General features: G+C 40.8%; 1 protein-coding gene across 3 annotated transcripts in view; it reads right to left on the bottom strand.

Annotated features, from left to right (window-relative positions):
* Positions 1 to 23,043, bottom strand: part of ARID5B (AT-rich interaction domain 5B) — a 114,359-nt gene that overhangs the window by 32,556 nt on the left and 58,760 nt on the right. For all 3 annotated transcript variants that reach the window (XM_054277011.1, XM_054277010.1, XM_054277012.1), the window contains one exon: positions 3,756 to 3,868. In XM_054277011.1, coding sequence (XP_054132986.1) covers positions 3,756 to 3,868 — 113 coding nt within the window. The remainder of the gene's footprint in view (positions 1 to 3,755; positions 3,869 to 23,043) is intronic.

The raw sequence follows: 23,043 nt of genomic DNA, 5'->3' as shown, positions 1-23,043 counted from the left end.
CCTCACTTCTGGAACCTCCCCACCATCTGACAGGCAATATGGATGAATGCCATGACCAATGATTAATGAGAACAAAAAGGGCCAAATGCCATTCTGGGCAACACCAGTGTAAATCCAGCATAAACATATCAAAATCAGTGAGAATGATACCAGATTTGCTCCAAGCATCACAAACTGCCCTTTTCTTTCAAAACACAAACCCAGTGCTACAGCTGGGTTAAGCTGGGTAAGATGGAGGTGCACTGAGATGGGGTCTGGAACATCTGACCATCTCCTGCTGTGCGTTCCATCAGAGGTGGATGATCCATGGCCAAATGGTCAGTGAACACTCATGGGTACAACTGTGTGTTTGTCTTCTCCTGCCAGAGGTCACACACAACACAGACCACAGCAGATCTGCACTTTACAGTTTCCATCAGATAATGGTCGAGGCACTCGGAATAAATCTGCAGGTCTGAGAGCACGCCAGGCCACCTGTTGCCACAGGAAAAGCATATCCTGGCAACTTCTAAACTCATTTCCCAGATCCTGTCGTACAAATTAAGTGAGAGGTTTACTTCTGCAATTGCACTAGGAGATGTAATTAATAGATCCATTTGGGGACAATTTCCATGTTTAACAAGTTAATCCCTTCAGTTCCTCAAAATGGTCAGATCAGCCATTTTTAAGAAGCATTAGAACATACTTTAAATTGGGAACACTCTCTGGGAGGATGAAGCAGGTACAATGAGGGTCATCTGCTGGAGCCCCCAAGTTCCAAAAGCCTGTCCAGTACTGATGACACATCAAGTATGAAAGCCTCCAGAGTCCTAGGAGTGTTTCAAGGGAAGATCTTGACATATCCCTCTCCAGGAGAGCTGATCCTGCTGGAGTACATGGCCTTGTATTCCTTTCCCAGCTGTGGAGGGAACTCCCCTGGCATCTTCTCCAGGAGGCACAAAAATTGATGCAGTGACCACCAAAGAGATACAGAGAGCAAAAGCAAGAAGTGGCACACAAAAGAGTCACCCTTCCCTGGCAGCACCTGCAGCTTCAGGAACACACTACCTGTGACCTATCACTCTATTTCTAACAAGTCACCTACACTGGAAGTGACCCAGAAATGCTCCTACCCAACCAGCCACTTCTCCTTGTCAGGTTAACTGTGAAACCCCACAACGATCTGCTGATAGCTCAAGACAAACATGCCTGATGAGAAGTTGGTTTTAAGAATTAAGCTTTCTAGTCACTGGCAGTAGAGAACATGAAATTCAGCAAGCCATGACAACTGTGCAGCTTGCATGGCTCTTGACAGGCTCAAAACCACAGCCTTTGGAATGCCCCTTCTGCCATTTCCCAACCCAAACCATTTGGCTACTGCAACTCCATCAGAGCCATCGCCCCACCAGTGAGAAATGAGGCTGCTGCAGACACTGAGTGACAGGATCTGAGAATGCAAGCTGCACAACTTCTGGTCAGAAGGGATTTTATCTGCAACAAGAATATGGCCAGGACTGCTAAATGCTTCAGCATCTGACTGAAGTGGATTAATCCCATTTACATGAGCAGTGTTCAGTCCTGCTCTCCATGGACCCATTGTCAGCATTAGTCAGATATGGAGCACTCACAGAGGATAATCAATGGTGAACTCCAACATGGAGCTTCAGATGACCATATCCTAACAGTTTCCAGCAATGAGAAGATGGTAGGTGGATCTCTATTTCTCCCCTTCTTCAAATACCCTTTTCCTTTGTCGCCAGTAAGGCAGAGGCAGGGTCTGCACAAAGTGCAGTGCATCTGCTATGGAGGGTTTCATTCACTGTCCCCCTCTCAGGGAAGTGTATCCACAGCCCTGAGACACAGATTGATGTGAAGAGCCACAGTGAAGTCAGTGTGACTACGTGCAAGGACATTATATCATGAGCATGTCTATTATTTATAATGAAATTAAGCTGGCCAAGATAATTAATGCTATTAATATCTGCACAATGATGAGCACAGTATGACTAGATAAATAGGTGGAATTACTTCTTATCTGAAATATCCTCCCATCTGACTAGTAGTGAACCCAAAGATAAACAGAGAGGATAAACAATTTGGTATGAAGTGTTACTGTTGTTTTTAATTATCTAATACCTATATATCAGGTGCTGAAGAGGCAGAGCTACTTGTGCTACAGTCTGGGGTGCTTTGACAATATGGTCCATGCCACAGTGCACTGGCAATATTATGACATGAAAAAAGGCTTGGGGGAAGGGAGAATTCAGGCAAATTGAGACATTTTCACACAACGGATTTTGCGCATTCTTTCACAGAGAAAACATTCAGACAAACTCTATAGTATCTGGCAGGACCCTGCAACTCAACACACCAGGCTCCATCACCTCTTACCACGGCTGTCTAATATGATAGTAGAGACTCCAACTGAGCACAAGAGGGCCCAAAAAGAAGAGAAACAATGACTTAAGGGCAGAGTTTCATCATGAACTTCAGCCTCCTTTATTGTCATCAACAGAAGGCACAATTTTAACTGAACTCCTAGAGAGGAGGAGGAGGAGGTGGAATTTAATTTGCCTTCCTGTGAGAAACTGAGAGCAGAACACTCCTACTTGACCTCTTTAACCTCCTAATCTCCCAGGACATTCACTGTGTACAACAATACAACGCAAATGGATCTATAGACCCACTGTATTTCCTAAAGAGATGGTCACAACAATGCAAGTGTTTTTCAGATACACATCCATCTAATTTATTGAAACAATAGATTTGGGAGGAGTTGGTGTAAAAAGTCACTTATACTTTTAAGCTAAACAGCTAAAGAGTATATGTAAATCTCTTTAGCTCTTTAGCTTAAAAGTATAAGTGACAAAGTTCTGTCTCAGATAAAAATCAACTATTGCTTTAAGTAATTTTCCATCTTTGCACCTTAGAGTTTCTAATTAAATCATCTTGAAAGGAGCCATTTGTGCTGCTCTTTTTTTTAAGAGAAAACTAAATTCCTGTCTAAAACCACTCAGACAACATACAAAATAGGATGCAATTTATACTACAGAAACTCCATTTTAAAATATTTTAAGGAAAGGACACAAACCCACAAATATCTTAGAGATTAAGTCTATAAACACTAATCAGTGATCCCATTTTTACTTGCAGTATGGGCTAAGCACTGCAGCACTGTAAATGCATGCACTATTCAGCAAACTGTGGAACATGCAGCTCAGCAGTAAGTATTAAAGAAACAGTCCAGATTTTTTTTTAAGCTTTCATATTGAGTTCCTGCCTTTATCTTTTATTTTTTTTTCCAATTAAAAAATGTCGAGATCTTAACATCAGGGTAATGCCTTTTGTGTTTGCTTCTTAGAAACCATTACAGAGGCAGCTCTTGTTTCATAGTCTGTTTATCTTCAAACTTATATTTAGAAGTACATTGTAACAGGGTGAGCTGCTCCCAGGTTTATTTTTAATTCCTAGATACTGTCACACACTATGTTTGTGTGTCACAGAATGTGAAAACTAATACTAGATGCCAAAAAAGCTTAAGCACTACCAGTTACCAACAAGCTGATAGCGTTAGGTTGTTAGGTGATTATAATTGCTGGTAACTTTGAACACAGGCATGATTTAAAGTGAAAAATAAAACTATTGAAAAAAATTAAGTTTACCTCCTCAAGAAAATAAGTTACACTCTAAATGTGAAACCGCATGCTGGGAAACAAAGGCAGGGTTGTACCTAAAATAGAGGAGAGTGCCGAAAAGAGTATTATTAAGTGATTTACCTTGGCAACAGCTTTGCTTTCAGAATTATTGTTGGAATCCTTAATGCCATTTAATGAATCTCTTCTCTGTGGGCATGGCTTCTTTTTGCGCGGTCTGCCTTTAAGATTTGGCGCTGAAAATTAATGGAGAACATTAATTTGAGAAGAACTTTGAGCACATTGTCTTATACTGGATGCTTAACAGCCAAAAGCATAATAAATAATTCCACTACAATCACTCACAGAAATGTACACATCTGTCTACAGTAAATGCTTATTACGAGATTCCTGTCCTCTGTGGTTACATCTTGACACACTATACATTTCCATAGAACATCCCCCAAGGCTAATCTAGTCTACTTTCACATAACTAATTAATATTAAGTCAAACACTGGTCTCCCAAGGAATCAGAGAAAAGGCACAAATATTTCTCTCTGGTACAAAAAAGAACAAAATTTAATATTAATAGGCAACTTTAATCACCCTGCTGCCTTTATTTTTAATCTTCAAGCAAGAGTACTAACTGCTATTTCCAACTTTGGGCAACATCTGGCACTGGAAATGCTCTGAAATATTGAAATTCCTTACAGCTCCAAGAAATGTTTATATATCCTGTCAGTCTTGTCAAAGTTTTTCTAAAAAAGTTTAAGAAAAAAATAAAAAAATTACCCCTGAGTCTTGAAAGGGATAAAAAAAACTCCTTAACAACTAGTTCTGGAAGTTGACAAGTACTGAAATAAGTGATTGATTGTTTCATAAGGGTTACATACCACACATACAAATTAATGTGAATCACTTTCAGTTTTGTCCAATTCTTAAGATAAAACAGCTCTGAAATAACACAGTGACTAAATCCTAGCTGTGCTGAGCCATACGAGGAATGGGATATGGATCATCATAAAAAATATCACACTCATCTTTCAATAGTGCTATTACAACATAAATTAGATCATATATAGAAATAACAGATGAAGCAGATGTTTGCTCATTATTACACGTCCCCTCTGCTTTCAGATTTAAAAATCAGCCTTGGACTACTATGGCAACATTTAAAATTATAAACAATCACTAACTAATGACTGTAGAAGTCATGAAGAAGATAATTTCCTTTAAATCTTTAATTTTTAGGTAACCATTGTTTTCATTACTTAAAGGGATGATTAGAACAATGTCAGAAATCTAAACATCACAAACCTCTTGAGTGTCTTCTAATTGTTTCTAATCTTCCATTTGTTACACAGTAAGCCAGTGGTTTCAGGACATTTTACATTTTAATTAGTTTGCAAACACAATAAAGGGTGCTAATTTGATTTTATAGTTTGAGTAGCACTTTCTTATTTGGTCTGTTCAGAGAAAAAGAAAACCTTTGGGTTTAAAATAAAAATATCCTTTTTCTTCCCCCAACACTGGTGTAAGGTAAAAAAAAATAAATCTATATGTGTATGAGTATATATATATGCGTGTGCATATGGGAGTAAGTCCATATTCGTGTCTATCTAAAAATACATATATCTCCCTACAGAAATATCTCCATTTATCTCCCGTGAAGCACATTCTGCTTATTGAAAAGTACTGCAGAAAGCAATTCTGAAATTGTCATCTGAGGCTAACATGCAAAATTAAACAAAGAGAGAAAGAAATTATTACCCATTCCAGCCGACAAACATCTGCCTGATTTATATCAGTACTCATGAATGCTACAGCATGTGACTGCACACCACGTCGCTGGAGTCCCAACGTGGTGTGGATGTCAGTCTGACACAAAACGAGCACTGAGAGTGAGTGTTTGCTCCGTGCTTACACATCCCCTCCCCCAGCCGCTCCATTACTCATCCAAACAGAGATGAGCGGCTCGGCGGCAGCGTGGGATGAGCTCCGAGGGCTCCAGCGCCGGCTGCCAGCTCTGGCCACGCCGCCCTGCCTTATTTATAAACCCCGCTCAAGCTTTGATGTCCTCCGGATGCCTACAGGGAGTTTTCTGGCACACGACCTGGATGGGACGGACAGATCCTTAGTCACGGGCTGCCTCAGCAGTCGCTGAGTTCTTTAAAAAGGTACTGAAGGAAACAGAAATGTTCCCGCAATTTACTACCCTTTGGCATACGTATTAAAAGATTAACCTTTGAATGAAAGGATCCCCAGGCCTGGCCCAACCAATGGCCAAAGAGGGATGTGGCTGAGCTACCATCAAACATATTTGTATGTGAGCTATTTGTCTTTTCTTTTGTTCCTTCATTCTGTTCCTACTTTTTAACAAATAAAGAAACTAGTTCAAGGCTCAATGTTTTTCAAACACACTTGTTATCTTGAGTTTTGGCACTGTACTTTGCATCACACTATAAAGCACTGCTAATGTTTTGCTAAAAGCTTTAAAAGCAAGAAGGCATTTGTTCCTAAATTCCAGGTATATTGAGCTTGCATATAAACACTGTTTGAATTGGAGCTTTCCACAGCAGAACTGGCACAAACCCACTATGAAATGGGGTATTTGCATTCTCCCTGTGGCTCAGGAGCTGCAGCAGGGAAGGTTTGTCTGCAGCACACACAAGGACCATCCCGCACGCCCCATGGTATGGTTTTAAATCACCTAGAGCCACTTCACATCTGACACACAATTAACAAGTAAGCAGCAACAGGAATTATTATCAGAAGAGAAGGTCCTGGCATCTAATATCTACTCTGTAAAAGAAAACATTTGACATAGTCCCAAATCACACTTGAAACAAAGCCATTAATATTTGCTCCCTAAACCATTATAAATAAACACATTATATGAAGATTATTGCATTTCAGTGACATTCATTTTGTTCGTGTGAGCGAGGAAATATGACTAGGACAGAAGAAATAATTTACAAGTCACATTCATGTTTCAATTTTGTCATCTTTTGTTTAATTTTTGACATATTCATGAGCATGCTGCAAGTGTCTTGAATTTGTTATTCATAATTATTTTAAAGCAATTTTATACATTTTGTGGCTTAGTCACATTCAGTTTTCCTGATGATGTTAGATGTTCAGTATGTACTGGACAGCTAAGTGAGTATCCTATGGGTTTTCTTCTGTTTTCTAGTGGAGAAGGACTTCTGGCATGACTACCTAAGAATATCCAAAATGATTCACTTTCTTCATGTGTTTGTGCATATGGCTTTCAGATTCATTTTCTGAAAGCATTGTGGCAGTGAGGCCTGATAATTTACACATTCCCAGAAGGCGAGAGCATAAGCAAAGAAAATTGAAGTAAAAAAAAATGAATAAATAAGTACAGAAAAAAGTTTGCATTATTTGCTACCTCTGGTGTGAGTGCTTATAACAGGCGTATGAGAGAGACAACACAGTACCAGTAAAAGTAACTTTCTTTCCTGTGTAATTGACAAAGTGATTGCCTTTTGCCAATGTGTAAATTATCAGGCCCACTGCCACTGCCACTGCCTAGAAGAACTCCCAGCTCTGGTTTTACCCCAAGAAAGACAGGTTGTATGCAGGGCAAAGATAAATACACAAAAGTGGGAGCTGCCAAAATCAACCATGACCATTAACACTGTTTACAATGGAAAAACATGGGCTGCCACAACAAGACAGCGCATTCACCTGCCACCTTCTTTTCCTATGCATCCAGGATGGGGAAGTAATTACAGGGCTTGCCATCTCCCTGTTATCAGGTCAGCCTCACCTGAGCTACATCCACACTGATAATGCCATGAATAAACCAAGAAATAATGGCTGTTGTTTTGGGGTACCTGAATTTAGCAGGTCACTTACTGTAAAATGACCTCTTTTTTAGAGTTTGATTATCACTGGAGGTCCAGGGAGTTCAACTCTCCCAATAACACTGTTCTCTACATTCACATATTTTGGCTGATGCAAAAGATTTGTTGTTATAGGGAGGGTGTTAAAAAAAATAGTGGCCTTCACAGAGCTGAGGTCAAGCTATGTTGGCACTTTGTCAAAATCAGTGGTGTAGCCAAGAGTTTTTAATGAGCCTGGAATGCATTACCTCATTTTTCATACCTGGATCACTTACTCATGTTGAGCCCAAAATAACCTTGGACCTTGCTGGCTGCTCAGCAAACCATGTAAGTAAACAAGTACTGTACTCATGCCTAAAACATGTATCTTTTAATTGTTTGCTCCACATTTCTTACTCTAGAGCACATCTAAGCAACTGTAATGCCCGTGATCAAAGTTCTTGCCTTTCCAGGCCTCTCTGACCTGGGTAACTATTTCCTGATACAACTTTTGATTCTGGCCTGCTGATACTCCAGGTTCTCAGACACACTTCAAAAGTAGGAGAAAAAAAAAAAAAAAAAAGAAGGCCATTGCCATATTTTGCTAATAGACTTACAACTTACACTGCCAACCAGATTCTTCTGGCTGCCTGCTGTTTTCTGTGACTATGTTTTGTGAAAAGATGAAGGAAGAACAACAGCATATTTGCCAACTGCAAAAATCAATTAAAAAAACACAAACAACTGAGCTTCTAAAAATCTCCACAGCCATTGACAAAGAAGGGCCAGCAGAAGATCTGGGTCTACATTTAGGGTGGGCTCACACAGTCAGGTGAGCTCTAAATGCAGAGCTGGGAGTGTACCAGAGGGAGGCAATCACAAACCAAGATTTAGGTGGAGCAGTGGAAGTTGCTAGAAGTGAATGAACAGGGATGAGCAGTGGTGCTGGATTCAGAAGAGACACGAGGCAGTGGCAGCACAGCTGCCAAATGCATCCACCGCCATTCTTCCCTGAAGGACACCTTGCACAGTGTCCCCTCACAGAATCCTCCTGCACTGTGCCAGTCCTTCACATGTCTTCTGCACAAAAGCTGTGATACCAGAATCCTTGGCTCTAAGCTGCAAAACCATCAGTACATACAGAACAGATTAGGAGATCTCCTCTCTGAGGCAGGTGGAAATGGCAGCATGTGTTAGATCCCAGAGCTATTCATGAGTCAGGTGCCAAACAGAAGCTGGAGGTGGCATATGGAGGCGCCTGGCCATCAAAGTCAAGGTGAGAAGAATGGCCCCAGATCTCCACAAAATCCATGAACTGACCATGCCTGTTAGCAGGTGGCAAACAGCTGGTTGCTGAGGACATCCCTAATACAGCCTGGCAAAAGTCAGCTCTTGGCTGAAAAACACGGTTACATGTTGCACCTTTTAAAATGTAATGAATAGAAAGTTAACAGGTTTAATGGCTTTAACACTTACCCCTCTAGGGGGCTTCAGACATTCTGGAATATCTGGAAGTTGAGAAAAGCATATTGCTGTATTTAAGCGTGGTCTCAAAAACTGTTCAAAGCTTAGTTAATCTTGCATATTTTGTGGAGTCCCAGCTGCTTCCTTGATTTCTCTGTCACCATCATCTCCTTATTTTATCTCCATCCTCTCATTCCCTTTTCTGCATTTTGACTTCAGGCCTTCACATTTAATTTATTTTCCTTTCACCCCTGAAAGTTTATTTAAAAGCTTTTGCCTCCAGGAAACATGGTCCAAAAATGAGGGCTTGGGGCATTTATTGCCCAGGCATGCTGAGCTGATGAAGAGAAGCAGCAAGCTGTAAGTAACCTAATATTGCATCGAAAGGGTAGAAATTAAAGTGCCTGGAAAAGAAAGCAAAGTATCAATCTGCACTAAAAAAAACCCAGACCTGAGTTTAGGAAACATCACTATCAATTCAATTTGGGGAAGGTCTCAACGGGATCCTAAGCACACCTATGGAAGTCAATGGTGAGCACCTACCAACAACTCAAGCCCTCACCAAGCTGTGGAGGTCACACAGCCTCTCTGTACCCACACAGACACCCCTCATGCTTGCTCAAGCTGACATGAAACAACCCGAATATCAAAATTATTTTTACTAGGCTTTTTCTAAATGAAAACACTTGTTTATTCCTTTCTTTACAACTGAACATGCCAGGCCTCACCTGGAAACTCCTGAGCACAGCAGTGAACAACCTTGCAGGAAACATTCAGGATTCATGCTGCTTTCTAACCCACATGGAGAAAGAGTGGACTTGTGCAGCCATTTCTGAAAGTTTTGTTTTGGAAATGAGATATCCCATGCTACATGTGGGGAAAATCAATTTGCTACCTCTCTAAAGAAAACATTCCCCATTTGGAAATAAGTGAAACAGACACTTCCTTGTGTGGATTAATGTGGAGACATATGACTTGCTGCAGACTGTTGTTTTGACCCCCCTCCTGACCAGACAATCTCTGAAGGAAGCAAAATGCTAGTATTTTTCATGATTTACGGTTCAGACTAGCATTGCTTTTAACTGAAAATTTAGAGGCACTGCAAACATCAGGTTGGTGAATTTTGCCAAAAAATGAATGGTTCTTTTTTCCATGGAAGATGGAGATAAAGTTCAGGATGAGGCTTGGAGTCTCTTTTTCTTTATTTCAGCATGGTTGGATATTAAGACTTTTCCTTGATCTGGACTTCTATATGTCCTGCTGACTAATGTGGATTTTAAAAAATGGAAAAAAGTTGTGGGTTTTTTCTTTTTCCTGGACAAAATATATATATGTGCTGGAAATTATGAAGTGCAGTAAATTGAAATGGAAAGCTGAAGACTTCAGAGAAAAATCTATGCTTGAAAAATACATGACATTCAAGAAGACCTTAGAGGAAATTAAAATAATAGTAACAAAAAAAATTCGGTGTAGGCCTATTACTGGCTACAGATGACAGGACTATTACTAATGATTCAAAAAGAGGCAGAGGTGTGTGGTAAATATTTGTTCCATACTTGTAAAGAAGCCAGATGATATGCTTGCAAAAGAATATAATTAAAGCCAGTCAATTGACTTGGTTTTACAGAAACCAGATCTTAAAACAACAGAAAAGAAAAACAAACAAAGTACCTTATTTTACACTTTGAAACGATAAGCTTGGTTAGAGAAACTAGCTGCACACATGGAACTTACCTGCATTCAGTAAGACAGCTGATTTAATATTAGATAATACTTTGATTAAAAAACAGCACCACATAATTTTATTCAAGCGTATATTGAATGGATTAAGAACTGGCTAAATGTAGGCATCAGTGGGGAATTTCTACCAAATAAAAAGATTTCTGGTGGGATTCCACAGGGGCTGCTCCTAACCTTGTAAGTATTACAAATTTTAATCAGTGAAATAAATATAAAGCCTCTGACAGTTACATTCACACTGACATGAGGACTGGCACAGTCCTAAGACTGACTCATACAAATGAGTAATCAGAAAGAAAACAGACCAGGAAAACACAATGCTCCTCAATACAGCTCCAGCATGAAACCTGCAAACAGGGATTACAGGTCCTATTGACCAAGCCAAGGGTGACTGTTCATAGGCCACTCCCCACTGTAAATTCAACATACACTGATAGGAAGATGCTGTGGCCAACAGGGTATCTGCCTTCATGGAGGTGTGAATAACTCAAACTGTGCTGGGTTTGAGCAAAAATGACAGAGCAGTCACTTTACCAGGTAACAGGAGCTCCTCAAAGGTGAGAAAAAGTTGGCACACAGGAGTGAGGAGGCATAACCAGGCATGCCCAGGCACTGCAGTCCCCATACCTGATCCAGTGCCAGAATATGGAGGCATGTGTATAACCAGCTTTCTCAAGGCCTTTGGGAAAAGCCTGAGCCCAACACAAGCTGGTGTGCACAGTGCAGGAAGCAAGAGATGAATTTGAGGGTCTGGAGGGTTGAGGTATCCGACTGGGGCTGGGTGTCCCTCTGTCAGGCTGCTGCCAGGAGAGCCTGGCTGGCTGCACCACCAGCGTCCAGCTGTCTGGCTCTGGTCCTTGCTCAAACAGCTGTTTCCCTTCTCCTTTAGAAAAAAGGTGGTGAACTGGATGAAAGAGTTTGCCAGCAATTTTGGCTGATGAGCCACTACTTGGGGTTCATACCAGATTAGATGACTCAGTGGTTCTGGTGAGAAATTGCATGAATATGGGATCAAACACAGTGAAGTACTGAGCAATGCAGGACAAGGAACATGAAGAGCTGCAGACTTGATTCAGCAAAGTTCATGCCTAACTCGTAAAGACCTGGAGCATGCAAGGACATCTGATGACCTAACTGGGCTAGCCACAACTTTGAGCCTGTGTTAAGCATAGAACACAACCAAGCCAGCATGGCGCTCTCTGCCACTAATGGGAAAAAAGCATTCAAGCCCTGAACAAAGAAATCTTCCTCTCTCATCATGAAACACCCTGTGCTTGGGCAGCATCACAGGATCAGACATGGGTTCATCAAATTTCCCTTTCCCTCAGAAATCCTCAGTCAATCTCCAGCCCCAAGGCCCTCCATCCCCAAAGGTCACCTCCCGGGAGGCTGCACCCAGCAGACAGGGGCTTCAGTTTCTGTGGGAGGGTCAGCAACACTCAGGAAGTGTAGGCCCAACTTTACAAAATAATAATAATAATTAAAAAAAAAATTTAAAAAAAGGCAAGCAAAGAAAGGAAAGTGAGCAAGCAAATGAGCAGGTTCTAACAGATTATGTAATAGCCAAGACAAAGGCAAACATGGCAACAAGAAGTGAAAACGCACAGCAAAGCCATGTAAGTCAGCCTGTCTGATCGAAACTCATCAGAACACTCAGGGCAGACCTTCCATTAGAGGGCTGGAGAAAATAAAAGGCAAATCTTAGGGCAGTTTTCCTCACAACGTTTCTCTTTCTCTCCAGTAAAAGGCAGCGTTTGTGTAATTGCTGTCTAGCAGAGTCAGCAGTACCCAATGGAGACATGACCTACATACCTCAGAAATACAACAGGAACGTAACCAGTCGTATCCACGCAGAGAGATGGATGAGATGGGATAATTGACTGATGGACATTGTGCACGAATATAAGCAGGCAGAAATTCATGCCAGAAGGATAAAATGGACAGTTTCCAAGACCTTGCTTTTGGGAATAACAGTGCCAGGTAGGAAACAATGATCATCAAGTTGTGCACAATGTGAAAGTGACAGATATATTATTTAAATAATCTCTTGCATTTCTGATTTGCAACTGATTATATAAGATTCTTTTTTGTGTGTGTGAGAATATTATAATTTCCTTTCCTTTTTTTTCCTTTGCACTTGATCACTGTACTGCAAAGTAATCAAAATCTGTTAGGCATAATCAACCTGCATGAAGATATTAGTAAAGTGACAAGCAGAAACTACAGAGTAAGCTCTCCCCTTTGATGCCTACATTCAGCTGCCACCACAACAACTACACAAGGCATTAGGTGGAGGCAGGAGCAGCAGCCACAGCCTAAGCCCTGTGCTCATTCACATCTCTGGGTCATCACCAACTTCACTTGCAGCACTTGGCTTGCCAGTCACCTCTGCCGCAGTGCACAGAGTCAGCAAAGGGTTCAGAGGCAATTCCACTTCTGCAGAGAGCTTGGGAACAAAGCCTTGGCACCCTGGGAGATCTGGGTGACATGGGGTGTTATTGCTGAGGTGCAGAGGGGATGCTGCCCAGCACTGCTGAGCACAGGAAGGAATCTGAACTTTTTCACCCACAAAACACAGAAGTGGAGCTCTGGCAATTTTGTCAGGTTGTGTATAGGCAGCTAGGGAATCTGTACAAGTCCCAAAACACCCCAAAAATGGTGGTTTTAAATTCCTGATTGTAAGATCATGTGCCCAGTTAAAACGAGTGCAAACCCCATAGACTTGGTGTAATCATCTCAAACATCAACACAAACAAAACTGAACCCATCTCTTCATTTTGGCCTCAGCAAATCTCTAGCACTCAGAAAAATCCAAATAAAACTGAGCTGTATTCATAAATTTATCTGAGCAGGGCAGGGTTTAAACTAAATATGCAGTCAGTTGTGCAATATTCTTCTGTAGTCAATACTGGTTCTTAGGAAATTATCTGAGTGAATTAAGTGGAAGACTATTAAACAATTTACACACTTCCTTGTGTTTCAGATGTCTAATTATAGCTGTGTTTGTCTCTCCCCGCAGAACTGTTGTATACCACATGGTATGCATATTTCAGCATCCAGCATTATTAACTCATGACCGACTGTCAGTTGATCATTATCTAACACATGGGGTCTGCAAAAAAAGCCTTATTTGGGCAAGAGCAGGCTGCGGACCCGCTCCCGCTGCATTTCCCCCACAAGAACTTCACTTGGATTATTATCTGCTGTCAATGGAAACTCCGAGGTTACTTATGTGAAATCTACAGACAGGAAAATAAATCCTTACCGAGTTTAAACAGTTGATATTAAAACCATCTCCAGCTCGGCTGGTTTAAAGAAAACTCTCAGTTGCCCTCTAGTGTCCCCCTGCTGCCACGCCAGGCAGCCTGCCCGCCACAGCCAAGGTCACACAATTTAACCTGATTTCACGACGGCAGATTTACTATTTGCCTAATATTTTGCACAAAAGGGCGAGAGGGGGATGCTTTTTCCCCCTGGAAATTTCAGGGCTCCGGCCCAGGAAGCCCAGAGCTCGCATAATGTTTACAGCTGTAACTGAGGCACATGACACACGGGTTTTATGAGTGAGAATCTCTGAAATCGCTCTGTGTGCTGCACTCCATAAAGTTCATTCATAACTAAAAATAGACTCATGTACAAACTGATTTAGCATTATACTGAAGCTAAGGAACATAGGGAGTCTGCAGAATTCCCTAATATGGAAGAGAAGCTGAGTTTTCAAAAGCAGCAGTTTATTTGTTTCTGAAAATGGACAACATATGTCAAAGATTTAATATACAGAACCAGGTGTATATATAGCCTAGATCTTCATATGTGCCCATTTTCATGCTATATAAAGACTTTATACAGCCTGAAACTAGAGATTTAATAATAGATTACTAAATTAAGTCTGCACAATCACTTCATAAAATAAATAATTTCAATTTAAAATACAGCTGAGGGGTTTGGACAATTTCCTGCATAATAGAGGCCCATCCCTGAAATGTAAATAACACCGGTATTAAAACAAGTCAATCAGGCACATCACGAAAAAAAAAAAAGGTACATGAAAAAAAATGCATTTTCCAGTCTATTTTAAGTAAGGATGCCAAACCTCTATTTTATTTGAATGCTGCTTTGATACATTACTACTGGCTTTTTTTTTTTTTTTTTTTCCAAATGTCCTCTTCTTCCTTAGAGGAATCCAGGGCTGACTAAGTCTTAACATTTTGAAAACAGCAAACCATCAGGGTTTTGCAACAAGAATTATTTACTGCCTTCCTGTGTACTGTCAGCATTCTTAAAATACTGTTACTATAAAATTAAACAGTGTGCTCTTCAGAAACACATGACGTTGCTTGCTCTGTTTTTTTAACTGTAATTGTGCAATTTTAAAATTCTCTTCTTTCTCAATGCCTTTTCCCCAAACAAATACCTTTGATAGTTATAAGGTTACAAAAACAGTTTAGACTTTTTTTTTTTAACTTACAGGCCACCTGTGGTATTATTGACTGATCACACAGTAAAAATGACAAACATTACTTTATTTGGTATATATCCTAAGTTAATTATAAGGCCTTCTCTCCTTAATTTGACAAGACTGAAATATCACAAGAAGTACATATGGCAATTCAGAAAATATAATCAGGGAAAAGGCGAAATGAACATTTCAGAAGACAAATGACTTGATTTGCATAAGCAGATATTTGTAAGGCTCCGCCTTTCTCTACGGCCTGATCAGCACTTTCCATTTCTCTGGCTCTCACTTTCACAGCATAGTTCACAAGCACAGTAATTTCACTTTCCACCCCAAAGCGTTGCCCCAATTGGTTAGAGGAGGTTTTTTCCAACAGCAGCCAGCGATGCTGTGGGACACTGAAGAGGTGACACTGTGCAAGGAGGTGGCAGGACCTGTGCAGGAACCCTGACCCACTGGTTCCAGCCATTTGTGCTGCTGCAGCACCCCCACTTTTCAGAGGAAGGTTGTGTCTCAGCTTCAACTCATGCCAGAGCCCCAAAATACTGGAACTGCCACTAAAATAATAAATGGGGTAGTACAGTCCTAGCACCACCCGGCCATGTTAGGGATCACCTGCCCCTAGACCTGTCTCTCAGGGACAGAGTGGGACCCCTGGAAATCCACTGCCCCCTTTGGAAATCCACTGCAGACTGGTCTTGCTCTCTTAAATCTCTTGGATTTAAGTTTTTCCTAGAAGCCTCCCCATCAGCCATGACCTGAAGCTACTTTGTTTAGGAAATCTGACAAAGTGACATGGGTGGCCAAACCTACATATCTGATTTTAAACAGATAAAAATAGCACCAAGACAAATCATCACCTCTTCTGGATTTCCAAGTACACTATTAAGTAAGACTTGGACTTCAGCTAAGGTGAATATGAAGATTCATTGTCCCAGGAGATAAATATTGACTGAGGAAAAGCAAAGGTCAAATTGGTCAATATTTATTCAAGAAACTCTAAATCTTGATGCAGTGTAACATACACTCAGAATGTCTTCATCAGCTGTCTCTGGAGATCTTTTCATTACAACTAAATACTATAGAAGCATCTTCTCCCCTCCAAAATTCAAATGTAAAAAAACTTCAGAAACTCAAACATACCAACTGCAAACAGGAAGCTTCTTGTGCCAATGGCCTCAGCAAAAGGACGTGTTGATTTGCAAATGCTATCTGCCCAGTCTGCATGCCAAAACTCAGCAGCCCTGAACTCTGAAGATGTGAACAACAAAAACTTTCTGACTCATCCCATGGCAATATTTCAGACTACCACAAACAGAATTTCTTCTTTGGTGAGGACTAATGCAATCCCTTCTTCCTCTGTCTCAAGTATCTGTAAATTAGGACTGAAATTTTATCTCTGGTTTCTAGTTCACATAAAGATTTACCTTGGACAATGCTAAACAAGAGTTTTGGATGGGATACAGTCCTATTATTCACTATGGCAAGTGTATTACTCCTATTATTTATCTAAGGTTTCAAGCTTACTGCCTGCCTTCTGAAGCTTTTCTACACGTTATTTTTGTCTGAAGCCACAGAGCTATGGACACTTTTCCACACAACAGCACTGCTGAAAGCAGAAATTCCAGGAAATTTGTAGAAGCTGATTTTTCTGAAGATGCATTATAAAGGAGGACACTTGCATCCTCTGGATTTTCAATGAAGTTATTCCCAGAATTCCCCTTAGCACCTTCACACAGCCACTCAGTCATTGGGAAGGTTTTAACACTCCTACTCCTATGTTCATTCAAACGGTCCAGCACAGCTGCTGAACTCCTATTTCTAACCTTTTGTCTTCACTAAACAGTCAAACGTAGCAGATTTGTTGCAATCACCATGGAGATCCGTTGGTTTCAAATTAGACACAAACTGTTTGTTTCCTTTGCTATTTTTATTGTGTTTTGAGCCTATTATGCTCATCCCACCCTGCCCTTTCCTTATCTTACTGGCAAGTAAGAAAAACTGGCTTCACTGGGAAGTCAAATCCTAGACACAGCCACTCCTGAGCTCCATGGAGAACGGCGATGGTCTCCCCTTCTCAACTGCCTTTCCTCACTGTTGCCAACCAGTGAGTCTGCACAAGGTCACACTACACTGATGAGATGACACAGAAGGGCCAAATGAAGTAAATGCCTGCTAACTGGAAGAAAAATGTGAGTTTTGCTTTGTGCAGCTTCATAGTTAGGCTTACTAGGGTTGGAAGAATTAATATACTCACTACAAAAGGGAGCGATAGGCAAGGCTTGGTCTCCCATGTGCAATGACATGAATGAACCACCAAGGGCTGGCAAGGGAGAAACAGCCCTGGCGTGGCAAAGGGAAGCAGGATGGGATGGGACCACGTGGCAGGGGGTGCAAAGGTGAGGAACTGAAGAATAGGAGGACTGAAGCAATAGGTACTAGGGAGATGTGCACTTCTGGACTGTTTGGATTACATACAGAAAGCAGCTAAATCCAGCACTCCCAAGGCAGGTGAAAGTGTCACCAAGAGACACCTGGGCTATTGCAGCCAGACTCTGTGGAGCACCCTCTCACCATGGAAAGGCTCACTGAAAGCATGAAGGAGTTGTTAATTGACTCCCAAGTGAAGTCTCTAACAGAAATTCCTTTGGAGGCGCAAAGAAAGACACAAGGACCGATAGTGCTGAATGTAGGTTTCCCACAGCCCAAGTCAATGGGCTCCCTGTGCCAAAAAATGCAGCAGGCTGGGATCTGACAGTCCCAAAGCTGCGTAAGCCAAATGCAAGCCTTTCCCACAGCTCTGTGACAGGTACACTGCTCCCTTTAAAACAGCATCAAGTCTCCATTATACATTTCTCTGCTTCTGGAATCATAGGCAATCCATAATATAGAACTTAAGCTAAAATTCAGAGGCCAATTAAAAAAAATAAAATCAATGAAATGCTTTTATGAAAGAGAAGATTGATCTGCAGCTTATAAATTCCAGTAATGTAATATTTTAGAACTTTAATAAATAATGCTTTTATCTTGATTGTAAAATAATACCCTGCCATGAAAACACAGAGCAGAGGTAGGAAACTGTTCAACAAGAATTAAAATGTCACACTTTGCACAGAATGGTGCATTACAATTATTGGTGAAACACATTTTTCAAACTTGTTAACACAAAATTAACAATTACATACATCACTTAATTCTATAAGTGCATATCTCTTGAAGTACCCATTAGCCAACCATGCCTAGTTCAGTTTTAATATACATGCAGGCTTTGCAGCACAGAGGGGATGGAACTATGCAAGCGCTGGCACAGTAAACCCTGAAATGGCAAGTGCTATTAAATTGAGATGCAATCACACTGAAAGGGAAACATTAACAAACAGCAGACAATTGAGAAGAAAATACAGGGCGCTTGTGTTCTAATACATGTGCCTCTAAACCTTATATAACTATTCATTGTCTAGTTCATCTGGCCAGGGGCCCCGTTTGCTCTGTGCTATTCTATACTAATTTTATAATAATAAACTGTTATACAAGCTTTATGCAGTCATGCATATGAAGAGGTTGTGGAAGACATTACATTTGATTATGTTTCTAGCAAAGACACCATCTTGAAATTAAACATAGCCTGGTAGAAGTTTAAAATTAAAAAAAAAACCCTAGCCAAAACAAACAAAAAAACCCCCAAACAACAACAATGAAAAAGAAAGGAGAAATTAAAGGAAAAGGAAACAAATGTATGCAAACACATAATTTTAAAACCCCAAACAAACAAAAAAATCCTTTCTAATAGGTTCCTTTCCTCCCCTATCACCTCCACATTATGCATGACAGATGAATACCACTCATTCTTGCATTGTATTATATCCCATAATACAATGCAAGAATCTGCATGTTTCTGGACTATGCTCACTGGAAGACAATCAGTGATTTTTGGAAATGCACGGGTTTTTTAAAATACACTTTATTTTTGCAAAAACAAAGCAAAATGGTTTACAAAGCCAAAAGGAATGCATGAAATAGCTGGGGTTTAAAAACCATGTTAGTTTTTGCTTTAGCATGAACCAACATGAACCACTGAGATGCCTTAGTTAAGATTTAGCTGTACCACAAAACATTTGTAGGACAGCAGTTGGAAAACTTGGGGATGAGAGACACAGGATACAAAAACATATACACTATAAACGAGATCCAATCCAGAAAAGTAATTTCATATTCCACATTTGTCTGTGGAATTGTCTGAGAATTTTCTGCTCAACATTACTTCCAGGTTTATCACAGCGGTTCAAAACTGGCTATATTTAGTCACTGACCAGTGCCAGAAAGCACTACCAGACTATAGGATCATGGCATATTTTAAGTTTGATATCTCATCAACTATCAAGGCCAGAAATAAAACGCCTGTTATAATCAGAAAGAGTGAAAGCCTCAGAGCTCCAAGATACATGAGCTTTTCAGCTATGTCATGAGATATCCTAACTCAAAAATCACATTCTGATTACCACTGTGTGTCTGATACTTCCTGACCACCCTCTACATATTTTGATTTCAACATTTTAACATCTAATCTAAAAAAATCCCATTAAAGCTAGTGAAGCAATGTTTTATGTGGAGCCCCTGAGGCACTTCCACATGCAAATACCACCATCACATACCAAAAGCAGAGTTGGCACTCAAGTGTCACTGAAGCCGATGGGTATAAGAGCAAACCCCAAAAAGCTTTAATTCCAGATTCTGATCTAAATCACAGCACTGTCAATTCAAAGTAATTGACTCCTGTGGATTAAGATGAGTGGAACGGAGATCCTAATCTTGTTCTTAACCTTTACATTTGAAGTAGAGATGATCATAAATCAGGTTTTCTTATCCAACAGGAAAATGTCAGAATTTCATAACTTTCCTCAAATCAGGCAGGCAGTCAAAAATGTTCTGAGCAACACTAACAGGCTCAGAATTTTTTATTTTAACGTGTCTAATGAAAAGAAAACAACTGGAAATACTTATACAGATTAAAACTCTCATCTCAAATGGTTTTGACAAGCCAGTGCATTCTGCTGAATGTGGGCTCAAAGCCCTGTGCTTGAACAGTGAGCGCTGAGGTCCCTGAGCTGCAATGGTACAACCACTGTGCAACAGCACCAAAACTCATCCAGAGAAAGGGATGGGTACAGGACAGGGCCACACTGGCACCAGCTGTGACAGCATTGGCCCTGAGAATATGTCAACCCATGATAAAACCAATCTTCCAATCCTAGACCAAGCACTTAATTTCAACCTTTCTGATGAAAAAAAAAAGAGAAAAAAAGAAAAAAAGGGCAAAAAAAGAGACCAAAATCCAAACAGACATATAGCAGCTGTGGGCTGTTACTGTGGAAAAGATTTCAATTTCATTTAAATGACATCTTCAAGGGCTAAAAAAGGCACGAAGGACTTGACTCAGTAGAATTAGACAACTTTGTGTGAGGTAAAAGTTATGCCAGAATTAAAATGCAGCAAGAAGTGGCAACCAGGGGCAATGAAGGGGTGGAGCCAACCAAGGGGCTTGCCTGGAGCACAGACCCATGGCCAAATGTTCCTACCAAAGGAACAGGAACCTCATGCATTCTCTAGCTGCAGGAATGCAAGACAAGGTGGCAAAACTCTCTTCAGCCACTAAGGAGTGTTTGTTGACTTCCTGTAACCTATTTAACCATTGCTATCTCGCTTTGGTTGAAGCTTCTGAAACTGCAGAAGTCCATCCACCTGCAGCCTCCTGCTCCTGCTCTGGCTGCATGACCCACCTCATCTCTGCCTTTGACTGATGTGACAATTGGAGCTCCTGTTTGCTCCTTTGGGACTCTGATTTTCATGGCTCTGCACGCTTAGACCCAGCCAGGACAGCCCTGATGCCTTCTCCAGCTCACCTGAAATGGGAGCTGATGTTACTGCTCATTCATCTTGGCTGCCTTTGCTCTCCCGAATATTTCTGATGGTTGCTAGGCAACTATTGTTGAATACATGCATGAGGCATTAATTGTATGAGCACTTTAAAAGAGGAAAATTCTTTAAAACTGAGGACATTGCCATACCAAAAATAGGATATTTCTTTTATGAAGGGCAACACTCGTGGCTGGGAATGTTGAAGGTTTCAGTATGTCAGAGGCCAGATGAGTCACTCAGATTACTCACATGCAGCACAGCACAAAAGCAGCATCTCAGCAGACCTGGCTTTATTATAAAGTTTTATTTTAAATTAAGTGCTTCAGATCTATTTTATCTTCTGACTGCTGTCATTGGGATATCACAGTCCACATTTTCATGAAATTAATTGTGTTGGGTCCAGCTGCTGTTACAGTGTTGGAAGGTAGGGAGTGTATCAATTCAGTACCTTCTAAACCAAACACGGCACCAGCAAATACTCCTCTTTGCTACACTTCAAAGAGATGCTGTAGTCTCACTGCTGATCCTAAGTGCTCTGTGCTTCTTACCCATAAATGTGGATTTCATTTTATAGGGTCTTTTTTTCCAAAATACATTCCAATGTCATGATCAAGCTCTAAAGACAGTAAACACAGACTTCCATAAATTGACTTAAAACTTCTAAACTAAGCAACTGCAAGGATTTGCAGCTAGGTAATTTTTAGGGGGGGTTGTTTTATAAAAAAACCATCTCTACCATAACTAAACATTCACAATGTACACATATTCATCTTAATTACAGGCTGCCTTTCGAAACAACCAGCACCAAAAACCCCCTGAAGAACCATCTTTTTTGGCAAATGAGTACAACGATTATGGTTCATTGCAAAATCGGGATGCTATAAAAGAATGAGGGCAACTATACTGCTAATTTTAAACATGGTATTCTGAGCTAAGAGCTGCTCAAGACCCTGGGAACAACCTTTTCCATTTTGCAAAATTGTGCTCTACCTCTGTGAAAGCTCGTAATGGGACACAGGCTTAGCTCATCACAGTTCAGCCGAGCTTTGTAAGACTTGAAGGTGAAGGGACTTATTTAATCAGGGAAGTGAGAAGTAGAATCATCAACACCTACTTAAAGTAAACATGCCACCCCACAGCAAACAGCTGTTTCACACTGGAAGCTCAACTTCCACTACAGTTGCAAATCCAGAGGGAAACACAGGAGGGTGATGACAGAGCTGGAAGATCGCACCACACCTCTCTGTTGAAGCAGCAGCAGTGTCTGTGAATGTCACTTATGCGAGCAGGATGATCACCATAAGCGTTTTCACATATTCTCTTACCCCTTCTCTGACCTGAAACTGCTAATTTCAAATAAATTCATTCTCTTCTACTATCCATTTGTTTCTAACACCTTCTTTTTAATTAACATCTTTTTAAAGCTATTGTGAAGTTAAGGTGACCAGAGGTGTTTGTGAAAGACCCATCGGGGAAGACTCATGAAGTAGATTCTCAGATGACCTTGCAGTGTGTTGCCACACATTTAAATGACACGCTACTGAGTTACATTTTCCATTCTTCACCTGAGGAGACAGCCCTTTGCAGAAGTTACTAAAAGTGACCTAAAATGGACCTAAAATTCTCCCTGAGCTGATTTTCTGAAAAGAGAACAGGCCAGGGATTGATCAGACCCCAGAAACAGAGCCCCAGAGCAGAGGAGCACACTGCCTGATCAGTGCTCTGAGGCACACAACTGCTCATGGTGGATGGAGCCAGGGAAGGAGAACAAAGATGATGTAGGCTATTAACAGCCCCTGAGTGGATCAGTGAAGAGACTGATGTTTAGCTCTTAACACACCACATTTCCTCCATAATCCTGTTCCTCATTCTCCTATCCACAGAACAGACACAAAGCTCTGCCTTGTTTAATTAAGAGCGCAAGCAAATTTTTTGAAGGTTTGTTTTATTGTATAATGGACACATGATCCAGCACAGTCTAGCCTTTACAGGTCTGGATGCTATAAA

Source organism: Melozone crissalis, unplaced genomic scaffold, assembly GCF_028551555.1.
Source record: "Melozone crissalis strain CALT ecotype California unplaced genomic scaffold, PUWL_Pcris_2 ptg000019l_1, whole genome shotgun sequence".
NCBI lineage: Eukaryota > Metazoa > Chordata > Aves > Passeriformes > Passerellidae > Melozone > Melozone crissalis.
This window is presented reverse-complemented; position numbering and strand designations above follow the sequence as displayed.